The sequence below is a fragment of the Eulemur rufifrons genome, chromosome 24 (genome assembly GCF_041146395.1).
Source record: "Eulemur rufifrons isolate Redbay chromosome 24, OSU_ERuf_1, whole genome shotgun sequence".
Lineage (NCBI taxonomy): Eukaryota > Metazoa > Chordata > Mammalia > Primates > Lemuridae > Eulemur > Eulemur rufifrons.
In genome coordinates, this window is record NC_091006.1 from 16,860,760 (window position 1) to 16,873,901 (window position 13,142).

Here is a 13,142-nt window from a genome sequence, read left to right on the forward strand (position 1 = left end):
ATCTAAGCTCCATGACAATATTGTATGGATTTTTTGTCTCTTCTTATTTCTTCATTGCTGTCTCTACGTGACATACAGTAAGAGCTCAATAAATAATCGCTGAATGAATGAATCCATAAAGGGGAATATTATCAGTGATGGTGAATGAATACATGTTCAGAAGAAGCTTCCTTTTTAGGTAGGGAAAATAAAACCCAATGAAAAATGAGTTAATATTAGGTCCCATTGAGTCTTAGGCACAAACTAAAATTGGGGGATGTCAAATAATCACAGGGGGAGGGGCAGTCAGAGGTGACACCACAGCTGGGATCTGCAATGAGAGGGAGGTGGGTTCGTGATGTTTAGAGGAAAGGCTTTTTAAATATGAAGCACAGCACATGCAAAGGCCTAGAAATGGGACTGATCTTTGCATGTGCAAAGGACCAAAACAGGAGGCCACTGCGGCTGGACAGTAGCAAAGGGGATGAGGTGAGGTGGAGTCAGCAGATACAGTGCCAGCCTTACAGAGCTGTCATAGGGATTAACTGGGTTAATACATATAATGGCCACTCTGGGAAAATCATAACTGAGTTAACTAGACCAAAAAAAAAAAGAGAAAACATTATTCTAGGCTGGAAACAGCATGTACCAAGATCCTGGAGAGGGTGAGACGAATCATAATGAGTTATAAGGAAGGAGGAAAGGCCAGAGAAACTGCAAGGTAGAAAGATCAAAGGGGAGAGTGGGAGGGGACAAGGCTAGTGTGGTCAGCAAGGGCCAGAATCTAGGAGCTGTGGAAGCTTTGACCCAATGGCAGTAGGGAGCCACTGAAGGAGTCTGAGCAGAGGAGTGACCTGATCTGACACACTTTAACATATTACTCCTGCTGCTGTGTGCAGAATGGGCTTCAGCAGAGCAAGGAGGTTGGTAGAGAGCCTGCTCCAGAGACCCAGATATTTAGGAATTAAAAAGGCTGAAATATGGAAATGAATTGGAAATGGAGGAGAAATTAAGTAAGAAATTAAATAGGTTTCTAGTTTGAACTGCTAGGTGCATGGTAGTGCCCTTTCTGGTAGGAGGAAAGTCTTGGAGAGAAAGAAGCTTTGAGGACAACATCAAGGACTCTATTGGGGATGTTTTCTGGAAGTGGAAATGCCAAGAAGACTGTCAAAAGTCTGAAGAGGGGTCTGGAATTCCACCTAACAGAGCCGTGAACTGTGATAGCAATGCCTATTACTGTCATTATGGGGGCGATATTCACCTGGGCATGTCTGGGGTATGCTGCAACTCCTCCTACCTGAGTTAATAGGAACCATCTTCAAAGACGAAAGAATCCAAAGTTGAAATATTCTTTATTTTAGGGATGGAAATAGGATAAGGAAGAGATACCTTTGTTAGTTACCGCTGAAGTACCATCGAAAGAACATCCTGGGGAAACAAGGAGGCATGTGTGTTGGAGGAGGGGTTGGTGACCAGAAATCTAGGTCCTGAAAGACTGGACACCTGAGTCCCAAAGATGGATAGGGCTTGGACTCTTGGATATGAGGGAGGAGGGGCTGGGGGCCTGGACGCCTGGGTCTGAGGGAGGAGGGGCTGGGGGCCTGGACTCCTGGGTAGGAGGGAAAAGTGGGATGGGGGCCTGGACTCTTGGATGTGAGAAAGAAGGGAGGTGGGAGCCAGACATCCAGGTCTGCAGAAGGGGGGAGCTGGATGGTGGGACTCTGGAGTCCCAGAGGCTCACCACATCAACAGGGTCGCAGACGCTGACGCGAGAGCTGCAACAGCCGCGAGCAGGAACAAGTTGCTCAGCGTCAGAGCCTCGGGCCTGGCCAGCAGCTCGCCCAAGCTCGGGCTCCAGGGCTCGATCATCTCCGCGTCCCGCGGCGCCCAGCGCAGCACTTCCCGGAACTTGAGCTGGAGCTCGGTCTCCCGGCGCGGGGGCGGGCCCGTCACTGAGGGGACGCGCGCGTCAGACGGGCACGAGCCGCGTTCCCCGCGCGGCCCCGCCCTACGCAGCCCACCCTCCAGCACCGTTAAGGAAGAAGTAGAGCCGCGCCAGGGGGCGCTGGTCGTGCTTGATCTCGCAGGAGAAGGTCCCGCGGTGGTTGGGCTGCGCCGGCCGGATCCGCGCCAGGTATCCATGGGCCTGCGGCACCTCTCGGAAGTAGGACAAGTCCTGAGTCCGGAGCTGCGGGACGCTCGGGCTGAAGCGGCCAGAGGAACGAGCCCTGACCCCAGCCCGAGTCCTAGGAGCTCTCGGCTCCCGCGGACCAAACAGTAACTTACAAGCCCCGCCCCGGCCACACCTTCTTGGGCCCTGGACCCACCCCTCAGCCTTTATTTGCCAATCTTTCAAGCATAGCCCCGCCTCCTAATCGTGACCCCGCACCCTGAGCCCTCTACTCGCTCTACCTCCCTAAGCGCACCCCTAACCCACACTTCTTAAAGCGAGTCTGGTCCTCGACCTCTTCCCTAAATCCCGGGTCCCTGTCCTTGCACGTGTCTAGACCGGACTCCCACCCCCTGCATCCTGACTCCCCATCTTCTAGCGATGCATAACCCGCCCGACTAAACGATTCCCGCCCCGACTCACACCTCCTCCTGCGAATTTCCAGGAATAGGTGATCTCTTTCTCTGGCAGCTGGAAGTTTACGACGCAAGAAAACATTGCCTGGACACCCCGAGTCACCGTCACGTCCTGAACTGCAGACCGAGCTGGGTCACTCTCCCTCGGGCCGTCCCACGCCTGGCCTGGTCCCCAGGCCACGCCCCTTCCTCACCTCTCTGGTTGGTCAGGTCCCGCACAACTCCGAGGCCCCGCCCCCTCACCTGGGCAGTCCAGCGGGAGGTCGCAGACGGTAGAGTAGCACCCGCGGCAGCGGAAACGCCGGGAGACCTCCTGGAGTCCTGTCGGGCGGGAACTCTGGGTCTGGGCTCCACCCTGCCTTCCCCAGCCCCGGGCCGTTTGGCTACCTTGAGCCTCCCTGGGTTCCATACCTGGTGGCACCTTACCCCGCCTTCCCCGCTCCCGCCTGCTGACTCTCACTCCTCTTCCTCTCTACGGTTCCCATTGGTTGGCTTAGGTTAGGCTTTCAGACCCACCTGCTGTGAGGTTTCTCCAGGGCTCTTATTGGCCTCTTTCATATTTGAAGCCCACCCATGCTCTCCCACTTGAAGTTTTGGCCCCGACTGCCTCCCTTCCACCGCAATTCTGAGTTTTGGATTAAGTCCTTACCGCAGGGAGGGATGCAGGCCTGGACTGCGGAGAGAGAGGAAGCGTTAGTAGCCTGAAAGTCGCAGGACGGATTCTATCTCAAGCTTCCCGAAAGGATGTTACTGGGCCGGACGCATCCCTCCAGGGGGGCCGCAGCAAGGCTTGTAGCATTGCACCTGGGGCAGGCAGGCCTGTGGCATACCACTGAGAGAGGTCAGTCACAGGCCTGCGGGGCGAGCCGTCTAAGTGGGCGGTGGGAGGAGACACACAGGTCTGCAGCATGCCCTGAGGAGGGAGGGGCCAGTCCAGGTGTAATCCACAAAGAAGGAGGCCCAGTTGGAGAAGAGGTGTGGCCAGGATAGAAGTAGCCCTCTAAGCGAACCCAGTTGGAGGGGAAACATTTCACAGATTGCCCAGGGCTAGACACAGAGAGCCAGAAAGACGCCTGGTCTAGTCTGGGTCTGGAACATCCCAAGAAGGGTCCTAGCTGGAGAGGAAACCTTTCATGGAAGGAGGGGGGGCCAGATCCAGAGTAGTCCAGGCAGGCAAGAGTCACCCACCGAGGGCTGCAGCTGGGAGACTGGGCCAGGAGATTGGACTAAAGGGAGCGGATGGGGATCTAAGGAGTGAGGGTTTCCTAACTGTGCGTGTCCCTGGGGGCAGGGACGGGGAAGACCCACGGAGTCTATTTTACCTTCCTTAAGCTGTACAATGACCTTCCTTATTTTCTCTGCGACATCAGGGAAGGCAACCTCAAAGGACCCTGGAGGGTGGAGGGGCACCTTTCTAGTAAAGGCCCTTCCCCTAGGCCTGGCCTAGCTCCTCAGGACACGCTGTCACGGTGTCTGTGCCCCTTCTCCAGCCCCTCTCCACATCTGTGTCTCTCCTATTACCACATTCTCTGTTCTCTTCATCTCCTCCGACTCTGTCTACTGTGAATACTGAGAAGTCCCCAAGTCTCTTCTGCCTCCTGAATCTCTCCAGGATGGAAACCCTCTTCTGTATCATCTGCATTTATCTTGTTGGGGGAAGAAGGTAGGACAAAGATGAAATTCCTCACTAAGGCCTGTTAGGTCCTATGTGATTAGGTCTACTTCTCATCTCTTTCTGTTCCATCCCTACTGTCCACCTTTCATTTCCCTTAATATGAAAAGAACCACATTCTCTAGTGCCTCAGGGCCTTTGCACATGCTGGCTTCTGTTTCTAGCACATCTTTTTCCCTTTTCCTAATCATCCTCATATCTTACACCCTCAAGTGTCATGTCCTTAATGGCTTTCCATCACCACAACTCTAACCTAATCACACTGTCCCATTCACATCATTCATAGCTCTCACCACATTGTAATTACATATATTTATATATATGGTGACCATATACTTCTGTCTCTTAAGTAAATAAGCATGTCCCTTCTTTAGTGCTGTGTCCTTAGAATCCACAAGAGGGCCCCAAGTCTTAGAAAGTGCTCAATAAATATGTGTAGAATGAATTCCAAGATTCAGCTGGAACTGGAGACCACAATGGTGGCCTGTGACCTAAATCCATCCTCTGGAGGTGTTAAATTTGGCCTGGAAAGTATTTTTTGTTTTGTTTTGTGTGTTTTTTTTAAAGAACCAGTTGCCAACATACAAAATTGGAGAAAGTCACATAAAATGTTTGGCATCTCTTAAAAAAAAAAACAAAACTGGAAGGGCTGTAACACAGAGATTGAATTTCCATCAGGCGGCAATTAGCTGGAGCTTAGTAGCAGCCACTCCCTTTACACAGGGCATTCATCAGCCACTGCTCCACAGTCCCAGCCTCCACTCTGTTCTACTCCTCTTTCACTCTTTGATGTGCTCTACCTTTGTGAGTGTTTGGATTGTGACCATTGTCATGGCCTCCAAACTGTAAGGTTTTGTGGCCTTTTCCAGTGAAAAAAGAGAAAGTGGATGGCTGGATTGATTTTGTGGTAGTTTTGGGAATCAGAAATGGCAGGGTGTTATGGGCTAAATTGTGTCCCACCCTGGGTGGCAGGGTGTTATGGGCTAAATTGTGTCCCACCCTCCAAATTCGTATGTTGAAGACCTAACCTCCAGTACCTTAGAAAGTTACTTAGAATGTACTTGGTGGTAGGGTTCTTAAAGAGGTGAGTAAGTTAAAGATGAAGTCATTAGAGTGGACCCTAATCCAGTGTGACTGGTGTCCTTGTAAGAAAAGGAAATTAGGACACAGACATACACAAAGGGATGTGTGGAGACACAGGGAGAAGATAGCACCTACAAGCCAAGGAGAGGGGCCTGTAAAGAAACCAGCCTTGCTGATAACAAAACCTTGATCTTGAACTTCTAGACTCCAGAATTGTAAAAAAATGAATTTCTGTTGTTTAAGCCACTATGGTACTTTGTTACAAAATAATCTCTGTATTAGGAATTGTCAGTTGCCTCTAAATGTTTATATTTTCTCTTCAGTAACAGAACATTGCATTTCATCTGGGAATGGGACCCCCCCCCACCCCCCCGCCCAGCTAAAAGACTTAATTCCTCAGCCTTCCTTACAATTAGTTGTGGTCATGTGACCCATTATGGCCACAAAGATGGAAGTGGAAGTGTCATATGTGAGTTACAGGGAGTAGCCTTAAAAGGGAGGTGGTGTCATCTTATTGATTCCTTCCCCCTTCTCCATCCTGCTGCCTGAAACTTGGTTTTGATGGCTGGAGCTCTAGCAGCCATACAGGTCCATTAGGACAAGGGCTCCACCCTAGGGTGGTATACCAGAAAGCTGGAAGGAGCTTGGGTCCCCAAGAAAACGGAGCTGTCATACTAGCTTTAAGTGCCGACCTTAAGATGTATTTTATATGGGAGAAATAAACTTCTCATTTGCTTAAGCCATTGCAGGGAGTGGGGAAGGGTTCCTCTGTGTTTAAAGTCATACAAAAAGGGAGGGAACTGAGGATACTGGCAAGAGAGTGGCTGAAACGATCATCATTGGGCATATACTTGGAAAGAAGGAGCACTAAAGCCAAGAAGTAGGTTCAAAATGAGGGGTCAAAGACTTAGAGGTCTCCTCCTGACCACAGAGTAGGAGTGTGGTCTTGAGATGGCAGAATGGTCAAGAGGATGTGGTCAGAGTAGGGTGCTCAAATGAGAGGCCAGGATGTTGGAGGCGTCATCCATGGAATATCTGTGGGCCAAACCAAATGACTCACAGGGAGGATGAGTGTGAGACAGGCCTGTAAAGAAACCAGCCTTGCTGACAACGAAACCTTGATCTTGAACTCCTAGCCTCCAGAGTTGTGAAAAATTAAATTTCTGTTGTTTAAGCCACTATGGTACTTTGTTACAAGTGAGCCATGGCATCAGGGTGGGTTTATATATCCTGGGTTTATAATGTTCCAAACAGGCCAAGGGGTGTGGGTTATATCAAGTAGACCACAGGGGGAGTGAGTGGATGTTGTAAAGCAGCGGTCCCTAAACTTTTTGGCATCAGGGACTCGTTTCATGGAAGACAGTTTTTCCAAGGGTTGGGGGGTGGTTTCGGGAAAATTCAAGCGCATTACATTTATTGTGCAATCAGCACAACCTCTCTACTAATGATAATCTGTATTAGAAGCTGCTCCCCAGTGCTAGCATCACCACCTCAGCTCCACCTCAGGTCATCAGGCATTAGATTTTCATAAGAAGCAAGCAACCTAGATCCCTGGTATATGCTCCTATGAGAATCTAATGCTGCTGCTGATCTGACATGAGGCGGAGCTTATGAGATGGGGAGCGGCTGTAAATACAGATGAAGCTTCGCCCACCACTCACTTCCTGCTGTGCGGCCTGGTTCCTAACAGGCCACTGACCGGTACCAGTCTGTGGCCTGGGGTTTGGGAACTGCAGTTTAAAGTCTTCCCAAAACAGCTGCATACCCTTAGGAGCTCTGACTCTGACTCTGGTTCAGATCATCTGGGCTTGAGTCCTGGCCCTTCCATCTTGAGCACACCTGTCTCAAATCTGAGGTCTCAATCGCAAGCCCTCCTCCCTATGTGACCCTGGCCAAGTGACTTAACTTTCCTGATCCTCAGTTTCTTCATTCATAAAAGAGAGATGATAGCTGTGTCTGCCTCACTGGAAGGGTGGGAGGATGAAATGTCACACACCATAAGAACATCCTCATCCCAAACTATTTCATGGGACCATTTAATGACTGCATAAGATATTGTCTGTAAGTGCTTAGATTGGTGCCTGGCCATGATGAGCTACCATCTCCAAACTTGAGATGGGGAAACTGAGGCATGGAGAGATTAGGGAAGTGGTCCAAGGTCACATTCAAACCCAGAGCCTCCACACCTAATCGTTGCATGCGGTGTACCACCCTCCTCTCTATCCCACAGCATCCACTCCATGGTTTATATCCAACACATAGATCACCTGCAACCACCAAGAGGCAGCCCTAAGTCAGCTCCAACATCTCTCCAGGCTTCAGTCTGGGAAAGATTCGAAAGTCGTCCTCAATTCTTCCCATCCCCCTCACGCACATACATCTGGTCCAGTCTGTCTCCAAATATATCCTGGGTCTGTCTTTCTTGTCCAGCTGAGCCCCAACTTCCCCATCTGGAAAGTGGGGTTATAAAAACTGTGCCTCACAGGGCTGGAATGAGGATATCTTTTAGGAGGATAATTAACATGAGTAACTGTCTGGCAGATGCAGCCTTTTGGAAGCACAGGACAGGTGTGGCACACAGTCAAATCGCCATGTCCTGCACTCCTCAGCTCAGACCTCACCTCAGCTCACATGGACCACTGTGATGGGTCCAAGCCACCACTCACTGGCTTCTCACTGGTCTCCCTGGCTCTGCCCTGGCCCCACGTGGTTGCCAGAGGGATCTTGTTAAATCCTAAGTCCGATCCTGTCTCTGTGTAAAATTCTCCAATAGCTTCCCCATTTCAAGAGCAAAAGAAAAAAGTTGTTCCATGGGCCCACAATAGTGATTCTCAAAGTGTGTTCCTAGACCAGCATCATCAGCATCACCTGGAAACTTGATAGAAATGTCAATATTCTGGCCCTACCTCAGACCTACTGGTTAGATACAGAGGGCAGGGCCAAATAATCTGCATTTTAACAGGCTCCCAGGAGACTCTGAATTACACTGGGGCTTGAGAACCACTGGTCTACAAGGACCTATAGGAAGTGGCCCCCTTGCTACCTTTCTGATTCCATCTCTACTCCAGCCCCACTGGCCTCAGGGCCTTTGCACTGGCTCTTCCCTTGGCCTGAAACTCTCTTTCCTCAGACTTATCTGCATGGCTCTCACTATCACTTTGATCAAATCTTTGCTCAACTGGACTGTCTCATTTCTACCTCCTCTGACCGACTTATTTAAAATTATACCCCTAGTCCCTTCCCCTTCTCTGTTTTGCTCCATAGCACAGATCACCGACTGACATACTGAAGTATTTTAGTGGTTACATTTATTGTCTGTCTCCTCCCCACCTCACCCCCAATATAAGCAACCTGAGGGCAGGCAGTTTGCAGCTTTGGTCAAAGCTGTGTCCCCACTGTTGTTCCTGGCACATTCAATAAGTATCTGCTGAACGTATTGTACCAGCTTCTCCCAGCCTCCAGACTCCCCCTCTGGTCTGTTTTCCACACAACCCCAGAGGGCTCCTTCTACACCCAGAGCTGATTCTGTCCCTCCCCTGCTCACAGCCCTCCCATGGCTCCCCAGTGCCCTCAGGACAGAGTCTTGTGTCTCCCTGACTTTTCAGCTGAACCCTGCCATCAGGTATCTAGCTGCCTCCTGGATGTCCCCAGGACCCCTCAAAATCAATATGTCCTAACCTAGCTCATAATCGGCCCCCACTCTGGCTCTTTCTCCCAGGCTCCTCATCTCAGGGATGACCCACAACCCAAAAGGCATGGAGCTGGGCCTCGAGCACTGTCCTCTAACCCTCCCTCCTCCCCTCGCCAAACAGCAACCCAGGCTCGTTCCTCCAGCCCCCGACTCTCAGCCTGTCCCTTCTGCTCCACCTTCACAACGCTGACCCCCACTCAGGCCTCCTCCCCTCTGGCCTGGACCCTCACCCCAGCCCCTTCTCTCTCCCCTCCAAGTCCCTCCACATGTAGCCCTAGAGAGGTCATCCACTCCCAGATCTGGACTTCTTCCTAGTCTTTTCAAAACCTCCTGTGACAAGACAGCCTATATGGGGAGAAAGGGCACTTCCTGAAATCCTGCACCCGCCCTGTCCAGCTCTCAAGCTCCTCAGGATCCCCCCGGGGGACCCACAGCTGAAGCCTTCTCCATGCTGGCCCTGGGACACCCCCTGGATGGATGGGAACATCCCCCTCCTCAGTGACCTTTGATAAAGTTTGGTGGGGCCAGTTTATTCCAAAAAATAGTGCTCTGTGGCCTCCCCCCAGCCTTTGGACCCTCCACAATTCCAGCCTCTGGCATGTTGGGGGGTCATGGCCATGGTGACCTGGTGTGACTGCTGCTAACACCACCCATAGGCCATGTATGTTCCCCTGGCCCTGAGGTCCCTCTGCACAGCCACACACGTGTGTCTTACCCACCCCAAGGCTGTCACGTGTGCCTATCCCCCCAGGACAGTCACACCCCTGTCTTTCTTCACAGCTGTCACCTGAATGATCTACTCCACTGTCCCCATGTGTTTGTCTGCCCCCTCGTAGCCTCACACCTCAAAAATGGGGAACCAACCACTTTAACTGTAAGAAATAGACATGTGTGTGTGTGTTCCATCTTAGAGGAAGATGTCCTCGCTGAGGGTTGCTGATAAGGGTCGGTTGCCCTCCTCACCACAAGTGACCCAGCTCACTGGGCTTCCCAGCACCACCCCCCCAGGCCGCACATCCCAGGGGCCCCACCCCCAACCACTCACCCTGGGCGGCGGCCATCTCCTGCAGGGAATGGGTCATCTGGGTGAAGGCGTCATGCAGGTGGCTTCTCTCATCATAGTCTGGGGTGGGACGGGGGTGAGGCTGCAGGAGTCAGCTCCCCCACACCAAGTCCCTGAAGGGAACTTCCTTCCCTCTCTGACCCTCTGCTCCAAGCCCCATCCTCCCCTCTCTGAGTCTCTGCCCCCAATCTCCACCCTCCTGAGTTTCTTCCCCTGGTCTCCACCCTCCTCTCTCCCAGTCTCTGCCCCTCTCTTTGTCTCCTGTCTCTCTGTTTCTCCCCACCCCCTTGGGTCTCTTGGCTCAGTGTCTTTGAGCCTTTCTCCTCTGCCTCTGTGCTTCCCTCTGTGACCTCACTGAGTGTGTCCTGGCCTCTCCTGTTCCTCCCAAAACACCCTCCCAGGACCCTAGTGGAGTTCAGGTCTCCCTCCTCACTGATTTCGATGTCTGAGAGACCCTGGAAGGCGGCCGTAAAGACCTCCTCGCACTTCTGGAGCTCAGGGCTGTCCACCCCGGCAAACATCTGGCAGATGCGGAGGCGCTCCGCAAAGGTGGTGAAGCAGAGGAGACAGGCCCAGGTGGGCGCCCTGAGGACCACAAGGCCCAGCAGGGCACATAGGACTACTCTGGCCAGGGCCAGTGGGGCCATCGCAGAGAGTCTCAAGGCCCAGAGTGAAGCTGGCGACCTTTGTGAGGTCACCTGGGGTGGGGGAGGGGCCAGTGGCCTGGGCTCAGAGGTTGAGTTTCCGTTGGTAGTCAACTGTCAGGCTCTGGAGGAAGGGTGTGAGGGATCAGGGGTCAGGGGTCGGGACGCCAATCCCCAGGTTTGTGGATGGGCCAGACGCCAGGCTCCCAAGAACCTCACCTGTGACCCTGGACGTCCTCACAGGTTAAAGGGTCTCAGGGACCCAGAGGCTGGCAATATGGCACATGGTGGCCCCAACAGGCCCCACCGTGGGCATTGGGGTAGGGCTCAGAGATGGAGATGGACACAGAGACACTCTAAGTGCCAGAGGACAGAAAGACCAAAGAGACAGAAACAGAGACAAGGAGAGATATGGGGAGGGTAAGAGACCCAGAAAGTCACAATAAGAGAGATGGAGACAGGGTCCCAGAGACCAGTGTGCAGAGAGATGCAGAAGCCACAGAGAGACACAACAGAGATGGAGCGACACAGAAAGCAAAAGAGATTTCTTGATGGAAGAGAAACTCTTCAAGGAAAGCAGGGAGGGAATGCTGGACAGAAAAGGCAGCTCAGCTCCTCCTCCCAGGGTCCCTGGGGCAGCCGTGGGGGGCTGGGGGTCCCGCCGGCCCGTCCCGTGCAGGGCGCAGCCTGGGGAAAGCTAGGAGGCCGTATAGTGATCTCCTTGGGTGTCCTCCTCAACTATACAACCTCCTACCTCAGCCCGGGGGGCGCGGCCGGTGGACAGAGCAGACAGATAGACAGACAGGGCCAGGAGGGCCGGGGAGGGTGGGGAGGGCCGGGGAGGCCCCAGCCGCGATGATGAGCCCCCGACACGGACCCACAGACACGAGCTTGTGTGCGGCGAAGGCCCCGCAAGGTCGGTTCTACGGGTGGGTGCCAGGACCCAGGAGTCCGGGCCCCCGGCCCCCTCCTCCCTAAGGAGCCCAGGAGTCCAGGCCCCCAGCCCCTCCTTCCTCAGACCCAGGAGTCCAGGCCCCCAGCCCCTCCTGAGTCAGACCCAAGGGTCTGGGCCCCCAGCCCCTCCTCCCTCAGACCCAAGGGTCTGGGCCCCCACCCCTCCTCCCTCACACCTGGGAGTCCAGCCAAGCAGGCCTCTCCCTTCCCTCCTTTCCAGCTTTCCAGACCCTCAGGCACAGCCTGAGAAGAGACCTGACTTCCTGGGTACAGGCCAGAGGGAAATTCAGCTGTCTTGGAATTCCAGCCCGCTGGGCACCATGCTCCCTACCTACCTTCCTGTCAGGCTGCAGAGATTCCAGGCTCAGGGCTGGGGAGGGGGCAGGGGTCGTGAAACCTTCAAAGCCTTTCTGGGTATTTTTTTCTCCTCTCTCCTCCCTTCTTTTGGCTTCTTGTCATTTATAACCATGACAGCTATAACCTCTGGGCACTGACACTGCACCAGTCTCCTCTCTGACACCTCCTGGTACACAAAGCCAGGTACTCTCTGCATCCCCATTTTGCAGGTGAGACAGGTGAGGCAGGTGAGGCAGGTGAGGCAGGTGAGGAGGCCCAGCCTCAGAGAGGGGAGGAGACTTGCCAAAGCCAGCCTGTAAGTGGGAGGGGCCGAGGGCCGCCACCCACACTCCCCACCCTGGGGCTCTCCCTGGTCCACTTCCCTCTCTCGCTCTCACTGTTCCAACTCCATCTACCCTTCCTGCTTCCTCACACTGTCCTGTGGCTGACTCTGCCCGTTCCTATTTCCCCTCTCTCTTTTCTCAGTTTCCATCTTACCTGCCTCCCACCCAACCTCCTCCATCCAGCATCTGTGTCTCTCCAGGCTGGGGCACCGGGCTCTCTTCTCCCATCCGCCTCTCCCGCGCCCCGTTTTCCTCCTTCCCTCCCTCCTTTCTCATTCCCTTTCTCTACCGCCTGTCTCCGTGCTCCCTTCTCTTCCTCTCTCCTCTTTGTCTCTCTCATTCTCTCCGACCCTCTCTCGGTCTCTCTCTCCCACTTCTCTTTCACCCTTTTCCTCTCCCTTTTTTTGGACATCTCGCCTCACTTCCTCTCCCTCCTCCCCTCCCCTTCTCTCCATCTCCCTGGCTCCGGCTCCTTCTCCTCCTCTGCCTCTGTCTCTCTCCCTTTCTCTCCCTCGTTCTCCTTCCCTCCCTCTCAGTCTCTCTCCCCTCCCCTCCCCCTTCTCTCTCTTTCTCTCTCTCTCTCTCTCCTTCCCTCTCTCCCTCCTCCTCGCAGCTCGGAGCCAGGTCTGGAGCTGGGGGTGGGGTGGGGGTGGTTGGAGAAGGGGCCCAGGGCTGGGGTAGCGACCTGCTGAGGGGGAGGAGAGGCGGGAAGGGGGCGGAGAAGGGAAGGGGGAGGCAGGGCCCGGAGACTGGTCTGCGGTCCCAGCTCTCTTCCCCCTTTCCTCCTTTC

At 53.6% G+C, this 13,142-nt stretch overlaps 1 protein-coding gene across 1 annotated transcript; it reads right to left on the reverse strand.

Annotated features, from left to right (window-relative positions):
* Positions 1-1,317: 1,317 nt before the first annotated feature.
* Positions 1,318-10,917, reverse strand: SPACA6 (sperm acrosome associated 6). The gene is made up of 9 exons (XM_069457655.1): positions 10,508-10,917; positions 10,057-10,134; positions 3,888-3,956; positions 3,215-3,238; positions 2,809-2,886; positions 2,573-2,682; positions 2,011-2,167; positions 1,721-1,931; positions 1,318-1,407 (listed from the first exon to the last, which is right to left on the reverse strand). The coding sequence occupies exons 1-9, from the start codon at positions 10,719-10,721 to the stop codon at positions 1,374-1,376; spliced, it is 975 nt and encodes a 324-aa protein (XP_069313756.1). The 5' UTR covers positions 10,722-10,917; the 3' UTR covers positions 1,318-1,373.
* Positions 10,918-13,142: the final 2,225 nt, after the last annotated feature.